This window comes from Oryzias melastigma, linkage group LG4 (genome assembly GCF_002922805.2).
Source record: "Oryzias melastigma strain HK-1 linkage group LG4, ASM292280v2, whole genome shotgun sequence".
Lineage (NCBI taxonomy): Eukaryota > Metazoa > Chordata > Actinopteri > Beloniformes > Adrianichthyidae > Oryzias > Oryzias melastigma.
In genome coordinates, this window is record NC_050515.1 from 8,331,427 (window position 1) to 8,355,225 (window position 23,799).

The 23,799-nt window shown below is 36.5% G+C and overlaps 2 protein-coding genes across 4 annotated transcripts in view; one reads left to right on the forward strand and one right to left on the reverse strand.

The window, feature by feature from the left end:
- The window catches only part of LOC112150213 (guanine nucleotide-binding protein subunit beta-4), a 16,463-nt gene extending 5,725 nt beyond the window's left edge, over window positions 1-10,738 (forward strand). For both annotated transcript variants that reach the window (XM_024278298.2, XM_024278299.2), the window contains exons 2-10: window positions 452-615; window positions 913-951; window positions 1,043-1,149; window positions 3,253-3,316; window positions 3,804-3,966; window positions 4,220-4,286; window positions 4,498-4,699; window positions 4,774-4,990; window positions 7,212-10,738. In XM_024278298.2, coding sequence (XP_024134066.1) covers window positions 559-615; window positions 913-951; window positions 1,043-1,149; window positions 3,253-3,316; window positions 3,804-3,966; window positions 4,220-4,286; window positions 4,498-4,699; window positions 4,774-4,990; window positions 7,212-7,318 — 1,023 coding nt within the window. In that variant the 5' untranslated portion in view covers window positions 452-558 and the 3' untranslated portion in view covers window positions 7,319-10,738. The remainder of the gene's footprint in view (window positions 1-451; window positions 616-912; window positions 952-1,042; window positions 1,150-3,252; window positions 3,317-3,803; window positions 3,967-4,219; window positions 4,287-4,497; window positions 4,700-4,773; window positions 4,991-7,211) is intronic.
- On the reverse strand, window positions 8,202-23,650 carry mfn1b (mitofusin 1b). 2 transcript variants are annotated; one of them, XM_024278296.2, is made up of 18 exons: window positions 23,454-23,650; window positions 22,755-22,912; window positions 22,535-22,670; window positions 22,122-22,284; window positions 21,875-21,999; window positions 21,644-21,752; window positions 19,840-19,947; window positions 19,548-19,701; window positions 18,827-18,894; window positions 17,895-18,016; window positions 16,985-17,111; window positions 16,722-16,826; window positions 15,229-15,331; window positions 14,503-14,720; window positions 14,249-14,428; window positions 12,862-13,058; window positions 12,289-12,423; window positions 8,202-11,581 (listed from the first exon to the last, which is right to left on the reverse strand). In XM_024278296.2, the coding sequence occupies exons 1-18, from the start codon at window positions 23,633-23,635 to the stop codon at window positions 11,512-11,514; spliced, it is 2,460 nt and encodes an 819-aa protein (XP_024134064.2). In that variant the 5' UTR covers window positions 23,636-23,650; the 3' UTR covers window positions 8,202-11,511. The 2 variants fall into 2 exon arrangements, with proteins under 2 accessions (XP_024134064.2, XP_024134063.1); XM_024278295.2 differs by having other exon boundaries at window positions 8,364-11,581; window positions 23,339-23,504.
- Window positions 23,651-23,799: the final 149 nt, after the last annotated feature.

Genomic DNA, 23,799 nt, shown 5'->3' on the forward strand with positions numbered 1-23,799 from the left:
TTTTTTTACACATTCAAAATGTCAGCATAAATGCACTCCTCCCCTCTGTTTCACTAGACATAATATCTTCTAAACCATCTCGATTTGCCCACAGTTCATGGCATTCCCTCTCACAGCACACAGACACAGCTGTGGGCAGAGCAAATAGTGCAACGCAGCAACACAAAAGGCTGATTGAGTGAAGAAAGGTCAGGGCCCAGTTCAGATGGCCTTTTGAACCAGACTGAAGCTGTTTGAAGAGCGAGCCCACCCTCCAGGCTGCCATCCAGATCCCCTATTCCCCTGGTGGGTCTGGGTAGCAGCACAGTCCAATCGCATCACCCTCCCCCTTTTTTTCCTTTTTTTTCCTCCCCTGAGCCCAAACAGGATATTTATGTTTGTCTGAGGGAGAAGTTCCCATCCTTTGCTATCTGCCTGTTGATCTTATAATATTTTTGTCGCTTTGTTGCAGGTGTCAGCTGCTGGTCTGTGTGTGTGGAGTGGGTGTGTGAGAGTGGGTGCGTGCGTGATTGTGTGTGTTTATAGCAAAGCGTGGCCTGAGCACATCTCACAGGGACAATGAGCGAGCTGGAACAGTTACGGCTGGAAGCCGAGCAACTACGCAATCAGATCCGGGTATGCCAACTTTTTTGTGTGTGTGTGTGTTTATGTGCAAGCATGTGTTTATTCATGCAGTTGTATGACGCTTTGGTTATGTGTCTACATGATCACTGACACCATGATTCATTTCATTTCCCACAGGACATTGATGCATAAATGAATTGTCACGCTGCTTTTTAGCAAAAAATTATTTTAGAAAGACTGTATTTTAAGGATTATATTTTCAAGAAAAAAAGTATTTATTGTGTCATTTATGCCATTATTTAATAGGTTGAGCCTAGAATTGTTGTGAATGTTTCCATCTTGTTGCAGGATGCCAGGAAAGCCTGCTGCGACTCCACACTGTCTCAGGTTAGAGGCTCTATCTAATTTAAAACAAGAGTTTTTGACTGTTACGTTATTTTGTCTGCAGTTTCATTTAAATTTCTTTTTTTCTTGTCAGATCACAGCTGGTCTGGACTCAGTGGGCCGAATACAGATGCGGACACGGCGCACTCTCAGGGGCCACCTGGCCAAGATCTATGCAATGCACTGGGGGAGCGATTCCAGGTAGAGTTGTAGTCATATTGAGAATCATTAGCTTCATGTTAATTGTAAAGTTTCATCTATAATAACAACAGCCTTCTCTATTCCAACATTTTTTAGGTTTAATACTAAATACAGTTTATTTTTTTGCTTTTTTTTTAATCATCGTTTAGTTTTATAACTGAAATATAGTTTAAAATGATCTTTTGGTGGATTCATGTTCTGCTTGTACGACTTGTGGATTCTGTTCTTTGGGTTTTTATAAGCCCACAAACTGAAGCATTAAAGTAGCTTTAAATCGGAAGCGAACATCCCTGCAAGAAGAGGTCACCCAAGACTCACGCTGTATGCAGGACACAGCATCGGCTGCTGTAAATGGGCGTGGTCACGGATCGCCATGGTTGGAAGGTGGTCATGATATAGCTGCGATTAAAATCGACACAAAACCTATTTTACAATTAAACATGGTGTCACTGCCAGTATACTGGTGTCATGTTAGATTTTGCAATAAAATTTGGTAAACGATTTACCACATTTCAACTAATTATATTTAAAATTTCAGTTAAAAAAAAAAAATTCAGTGGTTGTCCATAAACATTTTTCACACAAATGTTTTGTTCTGATTAAGAATCGAACTTTCACCCAAAAGCTAGAAACTCTTTATTAAAACAAACTGAAATATGTTTTTTTTGCCTGGAAAAATGGCTGAAATTTGTTTAAAGTAAAATGTATTAAATTTGATAAAACAATATTATATTTTTTTCATTAGAACTAGGTGATTTAGCTCTAATATTTTTTTTAAATTGTGATTGGGAGATGAAATTGAATTTAGTACTAAAGATTATTACTCAGAACACATGAATGAGCAGCACATAAAGAACCCCGAAGGAAATTCCAAAGTGGCCAACCACTTGCAATCGCCACACAAATTGAAAAGAATAAAAACAATTAAAATCTATTAGTTCAAAATAGTAAAAATATTAAACATATAATAAATCCATAAAATATACAGAAATCAAAACCTAATACAATAAAAACTATAAAACATTCAAAAGTTAAAATTCAATAAGGCTGTCTTTTTTTTTTTTTTTTTTTTAATAAAAAAATGAAAATGCAGGAAAGAAAAGGCCATTTCCAACCAAATGTTTCAAACTATTTTAATGTATCTGTTCCTCCATCTTTATTTCTGCCTTTTTGTCTCCATAATACAATGCTCTTGGGTCAGTGAGGACGGTCTCAGGTGTGGGGTTAAACTTCTATCAGTGCTACTTAAACCACAGTATTTCACTAATACGACTAATACCACTCTAAGTTATCACTCCTGCCACCTTTTTATCTTTAGCTATCTAAACACTTGCACTGTTTTTATATGTTAACTTTGAGCAGCTTTTTTTTTTGCCTGGCTCAGAAGCAGAAAACCACATCACCTTCTTTTCTTGCAAGAGCTGTTTGTAAGATCTCTTTGTTTGTCAAATCTTATGCTTAATGCAAATTTATTGGTCATTTTGATGTATGTTAATTGGGTGATAATAGAAATGATCTCACAAACTGCTCTTTATGAACTAACTCAAGTGGAATATGAGAACTTTGCAGATAATGTAAGAGTCTGCATGCTATGCACTAATTCTGATCCACATCTAATAAAAACAACTATTTTCCTATTTTATTTTCCTACTTTTGTAAGTTTCTTCTATTTAAGAATATTTAATACTACATTTGAATTTGTTGGTGTTTCTAAAATATTATCAGACTATTTCTGAAGAGGTGGAAAAACCCTGTTAAGATGGGATGAAGAGGTTCCAACTGTTTATTCATCAGCATCTTTCCTCCAGTGTTCCCCGTCATACTTGTGCTTTTTTTAGTCATTTTTGGGATTACAGCTTCTTTTTGCCCCCCAACCTGCTAGAGAAGCTCTTCTTAATAAATATTACATAGAGAGGTGCATTAAAAGGGACTCCTCACGAGGAGGGGAGGAAAAGAGGATGCTTTTTTGAGCTTCTTCTAATGAAGTCTGGCAGTCCCGCACTGTAGATTTGCCTGTCATTGCTTTCAAGTGCATGTATTTTATATTATGAACGTTTTTTTTAGAGACGTGAACAGAGTGTGACGCTGCTTTACTCCTTTCAGATTACTTGTCAGTGCCTCCCAGGATGGGAAGTTAATCATTTGGGACAGCTACACAACAAACAAGGTAAGATCAAGACCAATCTGTGGCTCTTTAACTTAGATACTCTTTATTTTTTAAGAGGTTAGAGGTATATTTTAGTTTAATTTGACTACAGTTGTATATATGTAGCTCTGTTAATGAAGAAAACCTATTATCTGGAAGTAAAGCTCATATTTTGGTATTATATTAACGTAACTTGGGCCATTTTTTTTAGCCTTTTTACTATAATTATTTTCCTGTAAATTAGAAATTTCTGACTAAACTGCAGCTCATTGTGCAATAATAAATCACTGCCCACATCAGATGCTCCTGGTAAAACTTGTTAGTACTACTTTTTGCTTTCCCTGTTGTATTTAAATTTGATTGTTTCATATCTAATGAATTTAATTTGCATTATAGGATCATAAAAGAGCAAAAACTTTAGTTTAACGGCTCCTTCTTTGTGTTCATTTAGGATCATCTTCTGGATGTTGTGTAACTGATATGTAAATATGACTCTCCTTCTAATCAGATGCATGCCATCCCGCTGCGCTCCTCCTGGGTGATGACATGCGCATACGCCCCTTCTGGGAATTATGTGGCCTGCGGGGGTCTGGACAACATCTGCTCCATATACAGCCTGAAAACCCGGGAGGGCAACGTACGTGTCACTCGAGAGCTACCTGGACACACAGGTGAGCCTAGTTTTGTGACTCTTTGGAAATCTTGGATTTCAAGTGTGTTTGGATCTACATGTAGCATAGTTTTAATGAAGAAATGACATTTATTCAGGTTCTTAAAAGGAAAAATAAATATTTTTTTTCCTTTTAAACTACAATTAGTTACTTTGAAACTACGAGTAGTGATTTTGATGCGATTTTTCAAGGCCATTAACAGGAATAAAGGACATTTCTTTGCATCTGAGGTGTATCTTCTGTTTGTCTTAAGGTTATCTGTCCTGCTGTCGCTTCTTGGACGACAACCAGATCCTGACTAGCTCTGGAGACACCACCTGGTGAGCAGTCAAAACAGTGAATTTAACATTTAGGAATATTCCTATTCTTATAAAATGGCCACAATTTGCCCCCCCGGTCCATCTTTTTGTTTCCCTGAAACATATTATTATAATACTACATTTTGATCGTTTAAATTTGTTTTCCTCAAGATTTATATTGTTCTTTCAAAGGAAGGAAAAAAAAAAAAACCTGTGTCGTCCTTTCATGCAGTGCACTCTGGGACATAGAAACAGGCCAGCAAGCCACCAGCTTCACCGGCCACACGGGTGATGTGATGAGCCTGTCCCTGAGCCCAGACTTCAAGACCTTCGTGTCCGGAGCCTGTGACGCCACCTCCAAGCTGTGGGACGTCCGCGACGGCATGTGCAGACAATCTTTCACCGGACACGTTTCTGACATCAACGCCGTCTGCGTGAGTTTGAGACAAATAGTTCATATAAGAATCACTGAATGGAGCCCTGATTTGTTTTGCTTCACGTTTTTTAGTTTTTCCCCAATGGAAACGCGTTTGGCACCGGCTCAGATGACGCCACCTGCCGGCTGTTTGACCTGCGCGCCGACCAGGAGCTGATGGTGTACAGTCACGATAACATCATCTGTGGCATCACCTCTGTGGCCTTTTCGAAGAGCGGCCGCCTCCTCCTGGCAGGTTACGATGACTTTAACTGCAACGTCTGGGACACTCTGAAAGGAGATCGTGCAGGTGACCGATTCTTTTTCTTTTACTGTTTTATATTTTTTAACCCTTAAAAACCGAAGCTTTAGCTCGAGTCTTGGCGTTCTTTGATTTAACGTAAATTTTTTACTGTTTAAGCAATAAATTAGATTTCTGTTTAATCTGAAACAGAAAAGCAGCATTGTGGTGTTATGCAACACTTTAAGGTAGTGAAGTGCTAACTCATTCAATGTAAATCTGCTGATACTGACATGGAGAAAAGCGGCTTTGCATATCGGCGCCACTTTTAAGCTTGATTTATATTTATTGCATAAACAGTCGAAGACTTGCAGCAGGTCAAAGAGTGACATGCCCGGTGTTAACGGGCTAATTTGTCTTTAAATGCATTTATTACGTTTTTTTTTTTTTAAGCATTAAGTTTTATTGTGTGAGTCCCATTTTTCCAATTCAGATTTGTTGGAGATTTTTCATAACTTCATATTTATTCTGTAAAATTTAGGGATGGGCGTTCAAATTTAATTTACTTAATATTATCTAAAGCATCAAATAAAACAGTAACTTTAAATAGATGTTGCTTTCAATTATATTTCCAAACTTTAGAAAAACAAGATTAGTCTTTTTTTTTTTTTTTTTTAAAGAATCTGGTTCTAAAGCAAGTTTTATTTTGAAAAACTACTGGATTAGAAACTACTGAACGCTTCTCAAGTCGCTCAATCATGTGTCTAAAATACATTTGCTACATTTTTTCCTTGGTTAGCAAAGTTAACAAAAACATATGAAATTATTTTCGCAAAAAAAAGCAAAAAACAGAAGAATAGCTTTTGACTTCAAAGAAAAAAGAAATCTGCATTAAACAAACAAAAACCACGAGTCTTTGCTCAATATGATTTTTCCACAAGAATTGTTCCCATTCCCCATAAATTTTAGCGATGCCCCAATCCAATCAAGTGATCATAATCAGGCCTGATCACATAGTTTCCGACTATCATAATCGGAGGTTGTATCCAGATCAAGGATCATGTATTTATTTTACTCCCGTTATTATGATCAAGCTTATTTTTGCAGATAAATACACTACTAAAAGTCTGCATATCATGAACGTATTACAACATTTTATTGCCGTAATGATCAACCAAATAGTTTGGAAAAGTTAGCAGTAACATATTTGAAGCTTAAAAACTTTAAAAAATGATTTAAACTAAAAGCAAGCGCCTCTCTTGTTTTGTCGTAACGCAAACAATTACCTACAAAGGCATTAAAAATATATAGATATTTTTTTTTTAATGAGAATGGCGCTTTCTTTGGCGCGGACAGAGAGAGAGAGAGAGAGACTGCTGCCAAGGGACCGTCTACAAAGTGCAAGTTCTAGCAAAAATTGATTTTAAAAATAAAAAAACAACCAAAACTATTACATGATTACTTTGAGCTAGTCATGATACTCATCAAATTCGCACTACAAACAACGATTTAAAAGAAAGCCTTTATTTTAATAGATATAAATCACATGTGATCAAAAAGGTTCAATAGTTCTGAAGATACTAAAACTAGTAAAATAGTGAACCATTTTTTTCTACTTGATAGTTGAATTATTATTACTTAATTGTTCGAGCTACTTCACAGTGTGAACCCTTGACACCTGGATTGATTTCCAGCTAAGAAAACAAAATTCATTTGTGTTTTCGCTTTTGTGTAGTTGCTAAATTAAGGTCATTTTGGAGCCCAAGTGCTTTCATGCATATTTGCGTCGAGAGGTTAAATGATAAAAGAAGGTTTGTGAAATAAGAAATGGGTGAAAACCTGGATCTTTTATTTACATTTGATATTTTTAAATATGTCTCAAAAGTATCAGATCAGGACTCTGTATCGACAAGTTCCCAATCCATATCTGATTATGTGGAATCGAATCGGAGCCAAAAAACTTTGATGGAGACATCCCTCATAGTAAAAATGCAGCAATATATTGTTATGAGGATGCTGCTAATAAAGTTGCTCAGAGTGGATTCACGTTTATTTGTACCAGTTTTAGTGACAGAATTGTGACAGAACAGAGAAGGTGGTTGAGGCTGATTTTTTTTTTTTTTTTTTATTAAACTTCCACTTTGACAGTCATAGACTTAAGAAAAATCAAATTGCTACAGAAAAATAGTTAACCAATAAAGTTTAAACCAAACTGTGTTGTGTTATTTGCTTTATTGCTCTCCAGAACACGGTGACTGTTTCGGTCCTAACTCTTTTCTGTCGTCCCTAGGCGTTCTGGCGGGCCACGACAACAGAGTGAGCTGCTTAGGAGTGACGTCAGACGGCATGGCTGTAGCCACCGGATCCTGGGACAGTTTCCTCCGGATCTGGAACTAAACCATCCTCTCCGGCCGGATTTATTCAATCACTGCCCGCCACCTTACATTTGCAGTCCCGCCCTTTTGTATTCCAACTCATCTGCCTGGGGAGGGAGGGAGGGGAAGGGAAGGGAAGGGGAGGGGGGTGCTCGGCCAACTAAGGGGTGCACTTTGTGTCGACTTTTTAACCAGCTGTCTTCGTTGCTGGTGACCTACCCACCTGTGAGAACAATTTTTACTTCCTTTTCTTTTTTTTTTTCTTTTTTTAATTTTCAGGCAACCAAAATTAAAAACCGTTCCGTGGAGTTGTCCAATCAGAATTAAAGAAAGCATAGAATATTTGGAAAAAGCTGAAGTAGAATTTTTTTTTTTCTTTTCTGGGGGGCCAAAAAAGTGCATCTCTTGTCATTAGTAACAAACAGAATTATTGTGAGTGTATAAAATAAATGTATATATAAAAGACGGTATATATGTATAGCATTATGTGTGTATGTATGCATCCTATATGCATATATAATGTGTTATGTATATATTTTTGTAGTTTACGTTACAGGTTTTTTTTTTCTTTAATAATTTTACTTTAAAAAAAAATCATATTTACACCAACTCAATTTAATTAGATTGGAATAAGATTAAAGATTAATAAAATATTAAAAGTTTAGGATAAATGTTCAAAAACAATATTTTAAAGATTTTAATTTGGCCTAAATTTTTTTTTTTAATTTGTTGTTTTAAGATATGGCAGTGGGTAACTTTTTTCTTTCTTTTTAATGCTTTCACTCCCCATCATTTTTCACCACATGCTCTTATTTTGAAAGGATTCTGTTTTCACTGGATTCAGCTTTCCAAAGTAAAAAAGAAAAACAAAAAAAATCAAAGTGTAGGAGATTGAGGACTTTTAATTTTTTTTTTTTTTGAGAGAGAATGCTTTGGCTTCGACTAATGCGGGCCAAGGTATCAAATCATCAGATATCAGAGGACTGCTTCCATTCCGTCATATCGTCTGCAGTGTGGTATGGCTGTGAAGAGCTGAGTTTATCCCTACTTCCTGTGGCCTAAAGATGTTTTTTTTTTTTTTTTTCTTCTCAAAGTTGAGATGAACTCCTCCTGTTGCCCTAGATGGAAACTGTAGAAGGGCAACATTACGTGACGCAGAGGCTTTTCCCGCCATTGGACTGTGCAATAGTGGAAGCCAGAAGGAGCGGGAGCGAGTCTTTTAAAAGTCCTCACGTCAGGACCAGAGTGGATATGTCTGCATCTCCTGAGGACATGAAAGAAGATGATGTCCCCTTTTTTTTTATTTTTACAATTTTTTTCCCTTCAATGAAGAATCAATGGGTTGTTGTTGTTGTCAGTGTGTAAAATGAGTGACTGTGCTCCCAAAATCACACTAGAACCAACATAGGTCTGTTTAAAAAAAAAAAAGAAGGAAAAAAAAATTAACACTGTAATTTTTTCTCACCAAAACACATTTTAAACTGTTATTTCTAGTGAAGAGAGTTCACCCTGTAGACAGAATGTACACTTAGAGAACTAGAATTGCACTCAGACAGTAGTACAAAACAAAAGAAACTTTAGAAATGATATTTCTGGTTAAGAATGTTCATCTTTTTTTTATTTTTACTCCTCAAAAGGCTTACATCCACACATTCATTACATGTAAGTTGGACCTATTCATCAGCTGTCCCAGGTGCCTAAGAACACATGTTTGAGCCCCCCTGCACTGTAGGAAGGACAGTTTTTGCATCGTTATGATGTGGCAGCGCCTCTGCCTTACATTATCCTTCATAAGAAAAGCTCATTTTGCCATAAATGACGGATCAATAGTGGGTTTCTTTTTTCCAGATCGAAGCACATTCTGATGTACACTAAGCCAACAAACATCCAAACTGCTTCACATTTATGGAATTCTATTTCTATGTAATATTTTCTGTTTTTTAATGTCCTTTTTTTCCTTGGCTTTAATAACAAATCCATCCCGAGAGAGTTACTAAAAATAGCAGTGATAGTATTTAGCCTGAGAATATCTGCTGTGTGTGGGATGTGATACGTCTCATCCTCATTTGTGCCAATGTTATCTGCAGGCTGTGAACTGAAAACTTGTCAAAAAAAACTGCTTGTGTTTTTCAAGTGCCAATCTTCTCCGTGTTCAGAAAACGGCCTCGTTTGCGTTTCAGTCTGGAGCTGACGTGTTGCCCAAACAAAAACTGTGGTTTTCCTTCCCGGTCCTGATCCCGGCAGCACTTGCTCCATACGTTTCCTCTTTCAGTGGGATGTTCGTGTCCCGACAAGTTCATGCATTTACGTCCTGATGGAAAATTCACACAAATTTCCTGAAATGAGCAAAAAAATCATTTTTTTCTGTGGCTTGCTTTGCATCCCATCATAAATTTGACTATTAAAAAGTTTCCTAAACTTTTTTTTTCTCAATTTTGTATTAGAACTTTCTATTTATCAATTCAGAATGCTGAAAAACTCAATTAAAATACCCTTGAAAACGTACATTTCGATTAAATTTGTGCTTTAAAATAAAATTTGAATTGAGTCGCTGCCTATTTTAGCCGTTAAAACTTTGTCATCTGCACACGTTGGAAATTCCCATGTTGCGTTAATTGTCTGATTCAAGAAAAAAAAATTCAGAAATTCCTTTGTTTCATCAGTAACTCCACCTATTTCAAAACATATCTTGCCAATTAATTTTTTTCCCATCTAGCTTTGCAATTTTATCCTTTGAAACAGTGAAATGTTCCAGATTTTTTTCTTCCTAAAATGTTCCAGCTTCCATGTTTCCAGAGCTTTGTGGATCACCCACGAAACACCACAGTCCTTAAGCGATGAGGAGAGAGGGAGAAGGGGACGCTCTGCGTTAGACAGTGATGTTTAGCAGGCAAACATGTTGTTGCTCTGTGTAAATCAGCCGCTGGAGCCTGGAATAGAAACACGTGTGCCTGTGCAGTTCACTCACGCAACTAGTGCAGTAAACTCTAAAATCAAAGAGAGGTGCTTGACTTCATTTTACTTCACGTTGTTGCTCTCTTTCTTCCTTTTTTGTCTAAAATCAATCAGATGAATGGATTTTTACTATCGGTATTGGTGGTGTCGTGTATCGATCAGCGCTGAGAGCGGTCACTGCTTGGCAGTTTATGGTGACTTTCTCCATGGAGTTCAACCTCGCCATAAATCGCATGGCTGCCATCACAGACCTGCAGTCTCTTGCCTCTTACAACCTGTTCTTTTATCATTTTTTAATGTCTTTTAGCCAGTAAAGAGACCAGGGACTTTGGTGCCATATAATTCTTTTACAGTGCTATTGTGTGAAATTATAATCACTTGTTATGGAATAATTTTTATAGTCTTTTTCACACCAAACCCTTTTTTTGTATTTGTACAGTGGCTTGGTGATACTGGTATGTTGCCATGAGTTATTGTGACCAATAAAAAAAAAATAACAAAGATTTTCAGTATGTGTTGATGTTATTTTGAAAAGTGATGAGTTTTTAAGGCTTTGACGGGTGAAATATGAGGCTTGGTGCATTTGCATCCGACACAGAACTCCCTTTTGTTTGTTTTCAGGAAGTTCAGGAACGTTCATATAAAAGCACACAGTCCAGTTTGAGAACCATTTAATACATTCTGGGAGTATTTCTACATTTGTTCAAAAGAAAAAAAATCACAAAATAATTGGGCCTAACTGGTACTGTATAACATGTATAAATAGAATATTACAAAATAAAATATTTGAAAGGTTGCTAAAAAATGTCAAATACATTAGATTTGATTGTTAAACCTAAAGATTTCATTTGGAGATTTCTTGTTTTTCTTACTTTAGTAAAAAAAAAAAAAAAAGTTTTTTCTAATAAGTGTTTTTATGTGGATTTATGTTTAGACGAATACTTGATCAAATTTATTAATCTTAAAGAAACATTTTGAAAATGAGTGCTGGAGTATGCATTTTCATAACTAAGGAACAAATCATATTAAAGTTATGATTCTTCTAAATTACAACTTCATAGAAATTAAACCATCAGATTTCTTTTTACATGAAGTGATTGTAGTTGAGTTTCTCTGATCAACATCTGCATTCTAGCTTTAGAAATTTTGTTCTTTAGTTGATTTTTTTATTGTAATGTTTTCTGTAAAAGATTTGTAAGCAGGGCTCTGATGTACGGAATGAGGAGCTCCATAAGAGCCGAGGGATGAGCAGGAGCATCTTCACTCCTGTGGCTGCAGGTACTGGTGTGTAAATTCCTCTAGTTGTCTTTCCAGCTCTGTGGCTTTATGTCTGCAATGCAAAACGAAACAAAAAAATTAGTAAAATTAAAAAAAAAAAAAATGAGGATGAAATTTGGTCATTATAGTTATCCATAACAGAGTACGAGTGAATACTTAATTCTGATTGGCTGTAGGGTGTTCGTTAAAAAAACTAACAGTCCCGCCCACAACTCTAAGGCAAATTCTAGATGAAGTATTCCTGCTCTGGAGAAACTGTTCTAAAAAGGACATTTTTTAAAATTACTTTGGCTAGAATTGGCATAATCAGAATTAAAAGACCACTGAGAACATTTTTACAATAAAAGTAAAGATGATTGGGGGGAGTCTCTTGATTTTATTCATCAGGAGAGTGAGGTCGGTGCAAGCTCTGTAGTCGTTACCATGACGACGCCTCACATCGCATATAAAATAGTCCGCTTCTTGTTAAAAACAACTATTCAAATGTTAAAAATTAACAAAATTAAATTCTTTTTTTCGTAAGTGCCCATGGTAAAAGTGTGATAATGTCCTTCAAGGTGTCCATTATCAGAAATTCATGGACGTTGGACGGTTGCTTCAGCAAAATCCGTGAATTTCAGATAAAAGACTCTTACTTATGATCCAAGACGAGAAATATTTAAGAGAATTCCCTCAACATATTGTTCTGAATTCCTCATAAACATCTCCTTTTCTCCACATCTGTTAGAGATTCTCAGTGACTGGAGGAGCTGCACTGACCGCAGGCTCTTGGAGCGACTCTGGACCTTCTCCATCTGATCTATCTTGTCTGTCAGTTGACGGATGTCTGCCTCCAGCTCTTTCTGTGTCTGGTCCACCTGCTGACAGAGCCGAGCAAAGGTCGTAGCCATCTCCCTGGCAACACAGAAGGCATATTGTCATTCTACTTATTTATTTAGCTCGGATACAAAAGAGAAGGATGGCAGGGGATGAGCTTAGTGCGCATGTGTGCGAGAAGGTTTTTATTGATATGTAACCAAGACGAATTAAAATCCCAGCAAATTGGGAAATCAATGATAGTATTCTCTGAAATTATAAAAAATAATCCTTTAAATCTACCAAAAATGATGCAAAATTTGAAAATTGATTCAACAGAACATGGCAAAATCATACTAAAGAAGTAGGGATGGCACAATCAATATTAACACATTTTAAAAAAGAGCAGCTTTTTCTATATTTTAGTCTTTTATTTTGAAATTTACAAAACCGTGACCCAAAAAAAAAAAGAAAGAAACTGAATCATGGGTAAAGTGAATCACTCCATGAGATCCTGAACAACACATTCAAACTTACTGCTGGACCTGGTGACTGCAGTTAGCACTTGTGAAGCTGACGATGAGCTGCAGTTTCTCAGTCGCGTAGTCCACAAACTGCCGCTTCAGAGCTCGCTCCTTCGCCTTTGTGGTCCATGTGAGTCTCTCATACAGGTACAGCAAGCCGTAGAGAGAAGCCGACAGAGCGATGAGCCTCCACCCGACCGTTTTCCACACCTTAGGGGGGAACACAACAGAAAACACTCAATTATTGTATAATGCAAGAGTAGAAAAACAAATGCAACTTGTTGGGCAAATATTTTCACATAAATCAGGGAAGATAGTTTATTTATAAAACTTTTTTTTAACTTTCAATAAAGAATAATAGTAGCATAGAGTAGTTTCAATAGCTGATCAGACTTAACAACTATCAATCTTTTAAATAACTTCTTACTAAAAAAAAGATTAAACCATTGACTGTTCATGAGAACTGGACCGAGTGAGTGTGACATAGAAAATAGTTTACTTCCGGCCTCAACCAAATTAATTCAGTCGCCCAAATGTTTTTGTGGATTCTCCTATTGTCTCAGTGTTTAGGAGGGAGTCATCTTTGATGACTCAGCCTTCTGTTTCAGTGAAACATGTATAATAAACGTAATTATAAACATTATATAAACAACAAAAAAATGACCAAGTTACTAAAAAAATGTAGAGGAAAAGAATTGAAAATATATTTAGCCTCTTTAGAAAAAAATAAAAAACAGTTAAACAATTTAAACATTTTAAAGATGAATTATTTCTCGTTAGCAGACCCCTATTTTAATTTTCTGTTTGTTTTTTTTCACTTTATTGATTTATGTTGGGTTTATTATTCTGTACAAATGTATTAATAAACTGTTTTATAATGTTCATATTATTATTGTGTTATATTTTTAATTTTGTCCCAACATTAAAAAAAAAAATCAATTCAGTCACCCTTAATTAACGTTAAGGACACCACCATGTTGGAACCAGATGTCATCAATAAGCAGTGATTGGTCAATCTGTGTCATTTTTTTCTATGGCAACCACTGTAGCCAATTAGGAGTGAGCTTGTTGAAATGCCACACCCCTTCCACTTTAAAACCAGGCATGGGAAAATAGGTCAATCAATGCGAGACCATAAACTTTTGTTGAGGTCTCTGTATGGCCAGTTAATAACTTGAGTAACTTTGCTACAGACAAAATAATATGAAAAAATGAGGATTATCAAAAACATGTTAAATGGTTATTTTAACAAAAATAGTTACTGAGTAACAGCTTTTTATTTCTCTATAGAAGTCTCCAGGATTTTGGCTTCTTGGAACCAGCCTGTACTTCCTGATTTCGATGCACAGAATAAAGTGTTAAAAGTAGGTCACATATTTTTGCATGTGAAAACGACATACCACTCCTCCAGCGACGATAACAGTCATAGAAGTGCGGGAAGTGAGGGAGGCCACATTGTTGGCCAGTGCTATCATCAGCTCCTCCTGGGTCATGAGCCCGGTCTCGTTGTTGGGGGGGGCTGCGATGGAAGGTGGGCCCGAGGATGGCGTTTGGGCCATGGGCAGCGCTGTTCGAGACGTCTGTGGAGTCCAGGCAGAGTTTTGTGAGAGACGTCAAACATTAAAATAAAAAAAATGAAGAGTGAAAATGATACCTGATCTACCAACTTGAGAGCCCGCTGAGCATTGACTGACCCCAGGAAGCGGTGGACTAAAGCTTGCCATCCCAACGAGAACCTAAACTCAATGTTTTCTTGAAAGTCGCTGCACAGTGTGCTGCAGTTCAGGTCGTAGCTCAGGTCAAGGGTCCGGTTAGGCACCAGCATGCAAATCTGACTCTGGACCGCAGAAGGAAGAAGAGGCTGCATGCTCTCTGAGGAAGAACATTCCAGAAGTTATAAACTTGTTTTTCATAAACACCTAATGAATCACTATTTAATGAAGTCTTTTCACCTCTTATTTAACCCTGAACAGAATGGAAAAGGAGTAGAAAATGTAAATTTTACAGCAGCAGCTAAACCTTTTACATCATTAAACACGTTAACACGTTTCTGCATCAATGTCAGTGAGGACAGCTCGCTTGTGTGCCTGTCACGGTGACGCATTTGAGGCATAATGAGGCATGGGACGAGGCATTCAGAGAAGAGGGTAAATATAGCGATGACCTGAGAGTTACAGAATGCTGATGAGTACTCATGAGCTTCTGACTAAGTTAAGCAGCATTCTCAGAAAATTTCTGAATGGAAGTCTTGAAGTAGGAAAAGTTCAGAGAAACTGAAATAAATCACAATTGTTCTTAAGCTTCAGTTTTTAAAAATCTGCAATTTTCCAAAAGGTTTTGTTTTTAACGTTTCTGTACATATTAGCACTTGTTTTGTTACCTATCATGTATTTCTGAGTGGACTGCACAGAGGCATTGACGGCATTGGTGCAGCGGAAGGCCAGGTTCTTGCCCATCCCCTCCTCCACATGGGACAGGAGCTCCTGTCAACAACGAGGGTTTGCAAAATTTAGCCATTTAATAATAACAATATTGCAAATACAAAAAAAAATGAAGTTAGAAGAAAATTTTAATTTTAAAAAACTTCTTGTTGAAAGGAAAAAGACATTAAAAAAGGAAACAAAGATAAAATCGTGTACACAAGCTGCTATATTTGCCCATCTAGGAGCATTTTTACATTTCTAAATCAACAAAAACAATTTATTTTAATTATTTCTACCATAATAAATGTATTATATAGGTTAGTTTTAATTGCCTTTTGCTCAGGCCAAGTTTTCAAATAAGAACTTTTTCTTAAACATTTTTAAATGGGCAAATAGATTAGAGTCAGTTTTACTGTCATTGCCCAAGGTAACAAAATGCAGTTTATGTCTAACCAAAAGTGCAAAAAAGCAGTAAATATAAACGTATATATAAATATAAATTAGATAGGAGGTAGATATGAATAAAACATACAGAATAGTACTATGAACAGTTACGTGCAGATTTACAGGTAGGCGGATAAATGTATTTATATTTGAATTTATAGTCTAGAATATTAGTCACATATGCAATCAAAAATAAAGATATGATGATATCAAAAATAGAAAACATTTTGGTCTTTTTTGAGATTACATGGACTAAAATTGACTATGTTAATCTCTTTATTTAATATGACATAAATTATATAAAATGTATTCTTATTTTTGATTGGAAAACAGGCAATTTTTAAGAATCGATTGTATAGCTTTTCTTTTAAAATGACAAATAAAAAAAAAAAATCCTTGTGTTTGTTTATACTACAATGTGTATTTTTTAATGTAGTCCAGTAGTGTTTTTGTTGTGGTTTTTTATTATTTTGTCTATAGATCTGTCTCATATAGAAGGGATTTACTATCACTATGAATAATTCTTTTTTCAGATTTTGCACCTGTTTGCAAATACAAAAATCAAAATGTGAAAAAAAGACCCAACTAAAAGACAAAATTGATCAATTTTATAAGATACATTAAATATTATATTAATTAGCCATTTTAATAGATGCATGAAGGAAAACTAAAAATAAAAAGATTTAATTTTGATCATTCGTTAATAATCTCTTGAAGAGTAAATTTTTGCTTTTGTAGTTATTTAAAGGTATAAATCGAAGAAAATATGCATTTTATATTTTTGTAGAAATATATATATATATATATATATATATATATATATATATATATATATATATATATATATATATATTGCTGTTTTTTCTATACCATTGTGTCTCCTAAATTATAAAGTTTATTAGGCAAAAGGGCAAAAGAAAACATGTACATTAATTATAATATATTTTTATCATGTAGGCACATTATGAGCTAAAAAGCTTAAGTGTATATTTTTGGCTTTACTTACAGACTTATAGATCTTAAGAACTTGAGGTGAAGGATGGAAGTCAGCATGGAACTCATCCACAATTACATAGAGACGACAGATCTCCTCTCCCATGGCAATGGACACCTGGGTGAAAAAAATAACATGATTCAACTTCCAACTAACTAAGAATGATTTTTGACAGAATTAAAGAGATACAACTCAAGTTTCCTCTATTTTTCCTGCAACAATAGGATCGGCTGACATAAGCGGTCGGGTTTCAGGCCTCTCCTGCTCAGTGTTACCTTATACTCCACGTCCTCGCTGATCGCTTTGATCTTCTTCTTAATTTCCTCAATCAGCAGGTTGAGCTGATTCCTGACAAACTCCAGTCGATCCATTTGGTTCTCTCTAGCCTCCAAAGCTTCCACTCTGAAACACCACACCCCCACAACGAGGAAACTCATTCACAGATGAATGGATTTGGCAAAGATAAAAAAAAAAAATTCTCTGAAAATGTCTCAATATTTGACTATTTTAGCACTATGTTTTAACTTTTATGTAATATTTGGTAAACTGTACCTGCATAAAACCTACTGGGTTTGACAAAAAAGGACATTATCAGTTTGACAATTTTAATAAAAATCCTTTAAGTCCCCCTCGGATCATCTTTTGATCTATTTAAAATTGTTCTTAGTGGTCTTTTATTTTGAAAAGCCCAAAAAGTTGTTTTTTTATGCCGTAGTTTCTGCAGAGCAGCAGTTGTTTATCAAAAATTCACGTCTAAGTTGTGGGCGGGAGTAAGCCTGCCCATACTTCCCATCATCCATCCATGTACACTCCCACACTAGCTTTAGCCCCTCACACCCCCAGCCTAATAGTACAAATTTTGAGATATCCAGGCATAAAGTTTTGGACGTACATGGATCCATCTGTCTGTAAGTGGATCCATCAGAACGGAGCAGGGAGCTTGCGGCTTGCCGTAGTTGCTTCTACGTCACACCTACACGTTTTTCAAACATCATTTTTGTGTCTGCTCCAGATTCAAAATCATTTAAATAAGGAAATACTCAGAAATACAATTTTAAGCTTTAAAAAATATGCTACAAGAACATTTTAAAAACACGATTTTCATCGGAGTGGCACTTTAAATCAGCTAAAACTAAATTTAAAACTCGGAGGTGAAAGAAATGCATTCCGATGCCGGATGCTCACCGCTTCTCTGCCGCCTCAATGTTGATGTCGTCCATGATGCTCTTGACTTTCTCAGTGATCTGCTTGGCCCTGATAGTGTGCTGCTCAAACTTTGTTTTCACTGCTGACTGCGAGATACACTCCTGCGAGGCCATAACACACAAGTTACTGTGACGGCTTTAGCGGCTGCTGCCGCCGGTGCTGGACGGAGCACATGTCCACCTCGTGTGCTCCGTCTGGGGTGGTGGTGGGGGGTAACCCCAGACAAGATAGACACCTGCTACTTTCAACTTAAGAGAAAACAAAACACAAGTGAAAAGAGGAGTGAAAACGGCAGCAGCAGAGTGTGTATCTTGTGTCCCACAGCCGCCTTTTTGTAACGTCACAGTTGTGTGTTGAGGTACTTGAAGCAAAAAAAAAAAAAAAAACACACAAACACTGCAAATCAAAGAAATTACTAATAAAAGGAAGCACATTGCGTCAATGAAATGCTTTGATCATTTCCTCCCATATCTGACACAATACAGGCTTTCCCTGAAAGCATCTTTATGCGCAACAAAAAACACAAAAACGTGAAACAAACTGTAACTGATGCCCTCACCAAAGTGAATCTAGATTTCAGCAATGAAGACGCAGGTTGATGAAAAGGCACAGTGATTGGTCGAAGGAGGTGGGTGTCGGCTTTAAGTTTAAAGGCCTGTCAAAAACCTCAGCGGCAGTGACGGTCCACACCGGTCCGCCGCTGCTACTGCTTTTGTTTTTAGCTCATAGCACAACAACCACACAATGCACACCCTTTCACAAACGCGCATAGATAACATTTCTTAAAGAATGTCAAAAAAATAGTTGTCCATACAAATATACCTATAAGACTAAGCATAACTTTAAATTAAATATCTTATAACTATAAATAAATTGATTTGACCATTTCAAAAACCCACACTTGCACAAACCTCAAATCTTCTCTCAAAGCTTTGGAACTCCTTCAGCCGTTCTTGGAAGCCTTCAGCCAGAGCGCCACCTGTTGGAGAAAATGTGCAACAAATTAAAAAAGAAAATCCTAATTTAGTCCATTATATTGTACATTTATACCCTTTTTTAATATTAAATTTGTTTGTAATTTTTAACTACAAAAATAACAATTTCTGTTTCCAACTTTGCTATTTACATTGATTTTTTTAAAAACTTTTTTTCTCTGTTTTTCTATACAAAATGAAAGACAATTGAAATAAAAAAACAGGAAAAATTGCTCTGAGAGTCTAAATAGAGGAGAATATACACAAAAATCTTTATGTACTGTACAGTAGTGCTGGGCGATATGGAAAAAAAATGTATATCGCGGTATAAATTATGTTATGGCACAATAACGATATATATCACAATATACCACAATTTTCAGTTATTCTCTTAAAAAATGATAAAATGTTTTTATAGAGCACAACACTTTAAATTTTCTAAGTAGGAAAACACATTTTAGAACATAACTTCATCAATAAAAATAAATAAATTATAGAAACAATAGAAGAGAAATTGCACAAATTCGGAGGTCTATTGCACAAAAGACACTTTTCTATCGTCCACATGATATGTATCGTCTTATTGCCCAGCACGACTGTACAGCATAAGGATTTAGTTCATCTAAAGGCCCAGCAAATGTAACGTTTTAACGCCCACCTGTTTCAGGCATGCCCTGTGCGCGCTGCATTCGCGAGTTCAACACCTCTTTAGCAGAGATGAAGAAAATGCGATTGGGCGCCTGCTCACGGTCGACAACTTTCAGCTCCTCCACCAAAAAGTTGACACAACGGTCCGTGTGCTGCTTCCTCACCTGCAAAAGGAGAGGACACGTGACTAAGAAACAATATTTTACAGTTTTCATTAACCTGATGACACTAATTTTCTTAAAAAGTAGCCCAACTTCCTGACAGAAAAAGGTTTAAATCTTTACTGATCTAAAAGAACTTACATCTTCCATGTATTCAGGCTCATTTGCTGAAGCGTCCCAGCGATTATTTAGGATGAAAATGTTCGGCTTTGATAGTCGCTCATTGACTTTGTGAAAAAAATGTTTTTCCTGTAAAATAAGAAAAGATGATTATAAGGACTAGTCATGAAACATCTCATTTTAAAGTGTTGGTATATCACGGTTCTCATTTTGTGGTCACGCTGTATGATGGATTTTTTTTGTGCAACTTTGCCTGATTTTTTTTTTTTTTAAACAGTGTTCTATAGCCTGATTGGCTGTAGTCTATTGTCAGTCAATCTCCTCTGTGTTATGTCTCCTGTATAGAATGCGTCAGTCATTTTTCAACAAAGATTTAAACTTTAAAAGTTCAAACAAGAGAGAAAAGTGCGAAAATGTTGATGTGTCTGAGAAAGTGAGGGGTTTTAAAGCCTTAAAACATCTATAACAATTGTTAAAAAATAAAATGATAGGCTGATAGGCTACTTTCAGAACGCAAGACCCCCAATAAACGAGGAAACCCTGTACTTTTTATTTAGTGTGTGGTTTGTTTCCATTAAAAAGACAAGAGGCGGAAGAAACATGAGTATGCTTTTCCTTTCAGAGCCACTAATGGAGCTTGGTGAATGGATGACTTAAAGGCCATGCCTGACTGGACAAAAACAAGTGAAACCTGTCTGTGTGAAACCACAAACAGGCTCAGAGAAACAACATTTATCATAAATCTGGGAGGGGCATTCCTGAAAGGGTGAATAGAATATCTTTGTTTTGATAGCACTTTTCGCAGAAAGAATCACAAAGTGTATTACAAAAAGAGCTTAAAATCAAATCAAAACACAGAAGTGATATAAACCAATAATTAATAATAAAATAACTAAAAACACAGTAAGACATAGTAAAACAAGGACTAAAATCAACTAAAAGCTCTCCTGAATAAAAACGTTTTGACCTGGGATTTAAAACACTCAATGGAATCGATCTGACGCCATGGCAATGGCAGGGAGTTCCAAAGATGAGAAGAAACTGCTTGGACGGAGACTTTTCTAGTCTTAAAGCGGGTGTTTGGTTGGAAGACCTCCAGGATTGGGCCGAAGAGTATGGGGTTAAAGAGATGTACGCTGGGACTTGACCGTTTAAGGCTCTAAAAACTAAAAGTAAAATTTTAAAATAAATTTGGAATTTAATGGGTAACCTATGTAAAACAGACAGTAGAGCTCAGACACCCAAGGTGTTGTCTAATGGAAGAAATGTTATTTTCTGGGGTGTGCTCTAATTGCTGCTGAGATAGTTTAGTAGAGGCTGTATAAATATTCATATAAACCTGAATAAACACTTATGAACCAAAGCTGCAGAACTAGAAACTGTTTTTTGTTAATTGTACTGTTAAATTAACAAAAAACAGTGTTCTATACGATTACAGTTGAGGACAACTTTAAATTTTAAAAAGGCCATTTTCATATTTCATCTTTTGCCATTCACCTGTAAACTCCAACAATTAACAAATGTGTTTGTCAGATAATACAAACATCCCTCAGGATCAAGATAACAAACTGTAATATGATGGGTAAAAAAAAATTGAAAATAAATCAACATTTCAAGAGGGGTGTAAACTTATGTCCCATAATATATTATTTCAGAATTCATCCAGTTAGTCTGTTTTTGGCTAAAGGAATCCTCTAACCTTGAATGTTTACTTAACTTTTCAAGAAGAAGGAACAATAATTGTTCACCCATATCCCCCCCATCTTCTGTAAATCCTTTAGGATATTGACTAAATATAAACTTTGTGTGGGTTGACAGTCATTACCGTGTTCATGAGAGTGGACTCCGAGTTGGCCACCAGCACAAAGACGTCAGCATCCAGGCAAAATTTGTCAATCCAGCTGTCGAGTTGTGATGTTACGTCTGTCCCAGGACTAAGAAATGAGTGACACATTCAATTTGATATTTGCAAATATATGATTGCAAAAAATAATAAAGCAGAAGAGTGTAAAATTAAAAAAAGAAGTAAGTGTAAGTAAATGACTGATCCTGTTACCTGTCTACTAGAACCAGGTCATCTCGAAGTAGAGCACACTTGGTTTTTGGCCAGAACACACGGACAAGACAGCCGGCATCCAGACTCTCATCCATGTGGAGTGCATGGGCCATCTGGTTTACAGTCTGTGGGGGAATTAATAACAAAAAGGTTATGAGGAACCCACATAAAAAAGCAAAGTTCTCCTTATTTTAGATCAAAACTATCTAAAAGCAGGAAATGTAAAAACTAAAGCGTAAAAATGTACCTTGATGCTCTTCTCCTCCTCAGAGCCTTCCGTTTTGAGATAGGACCTGTCATCATCTGTGCCCTCCACACTTAAAAAACAGTTAGTGGTGTGGCCAATTCCACTGGGCAGGACACGGTCCCTCAGCATCGCATTGATCACTGTGCTTTTCCCGTTGCTGGTTCTAAATCCAAAGAACCCACAATTTATGTGAAATAAGAAGCAACATATCATCTCAAGCCCTTAATCTGAAATCTATAATTTAATACTTATTTGATCTTTAAAACAGGGGCTATTTCTTGTTTTATTATTGTGGGGAAAATGCTGTAAAAATAACACGCACCTACTTGTTAAAGTACGATACTTTACGAAACTTTTCCCAACAATCTTAGGTAATGTATAGAAGTAAACAATTCTGTGGAACATGAACTCACCTGCCAAAAAATGCCACCTTCATGTGCCTGCGAGCAAGCACCTCTTTAATGACAGCAAGTTTGTCCGCATAGGCCAGGATCTCAGACTTCTGATCCAGAGTGGCCACATTCTCCAAGGCTTTATTCCCGCTGATGTCTGTCAGTGAAAAAAGTATAAACATAAACATTCAAGGACTTTTTCCAAATCGTGAAATAATGACATTCCAGGGGAAACAACCACCTTCCACAAACTCTGAAGTCTCTTTCACGTAGTTGAGCAGTTGTTCAAACACATCGCTGATCTTTTTCTTGGCCACAACAAAGTGCTTGAGGGGGGAGAAGTCCCCCCGGGCTGAGTCTGTCCGCCGGAGAGGGGGGGCTGCAGACATGGTGCCAAATCTGGAGGGACAGAGGGACTCCACATAGGTAAACACGTCCAAACCAGCTGAAAGGTGCGACTTAAAAGCTAATAGACTGACATGTGCTGCAGCTATTCACAGATGCAGCATGAGTAAAATATTGCGGACACACGTGGGAAAGCTGACCCGCCTTAAAAAGAAGTCAGACACATGTGAAGTTACCAAAGAAAAACTGCCATGACGCGTGACACAAGGACGACCTGCTGTATGCAGATGACAGTCGTCGGTCAAAGGAAGGGTACTTTCCTGTTTTAACATTAGTTATAACACTACAACTACTAAAAAATGCTGTAACTCAAACATGGAAAGTCCCGAACATTTTACGTGCATTTAAATTAAGCTAGCAAACTAGCGCAAACACGTAGCTAGCTTTAGCAAAAAGTGAATATTATTTTATTTTCCTTACCACAGTCCTAAAACAGTCAATGTTGTCTTCTCGTCAAATAAACATTATAAATTCATCCAGACAGAACAGAAAACTCCCATCACTCAAAGAAATTCTTGCTATGAACCATTCTAACCTTCTGTTTGTATCCAGCAAAGGGACAAACGACAAGTTGACAGGAACTTTGGCGCGACTTCCGTTAGAGATCTTCAAAATAAAACGTTTCTCAGTGTGACATTGTCCCAAAAGATATGACTCTGCTGATTGTTCGGGAAATTTTAAAGTATTCTTTGCTAATTTGTACGTAATTTCCCACATATATAGCTTATTTTTCAATATTGACTCACTTGAAAGCAATTTTGAATTCTGTATGTTCCATGTTTTATTTATTCTTGAAACCAAATATGTTAGTGTTTCCGTTTCCCTTTTCTGCAGGTGACAGCTTTTTCAATGCAAAAGTCCGGTGGGCGGAGTTAAGGATC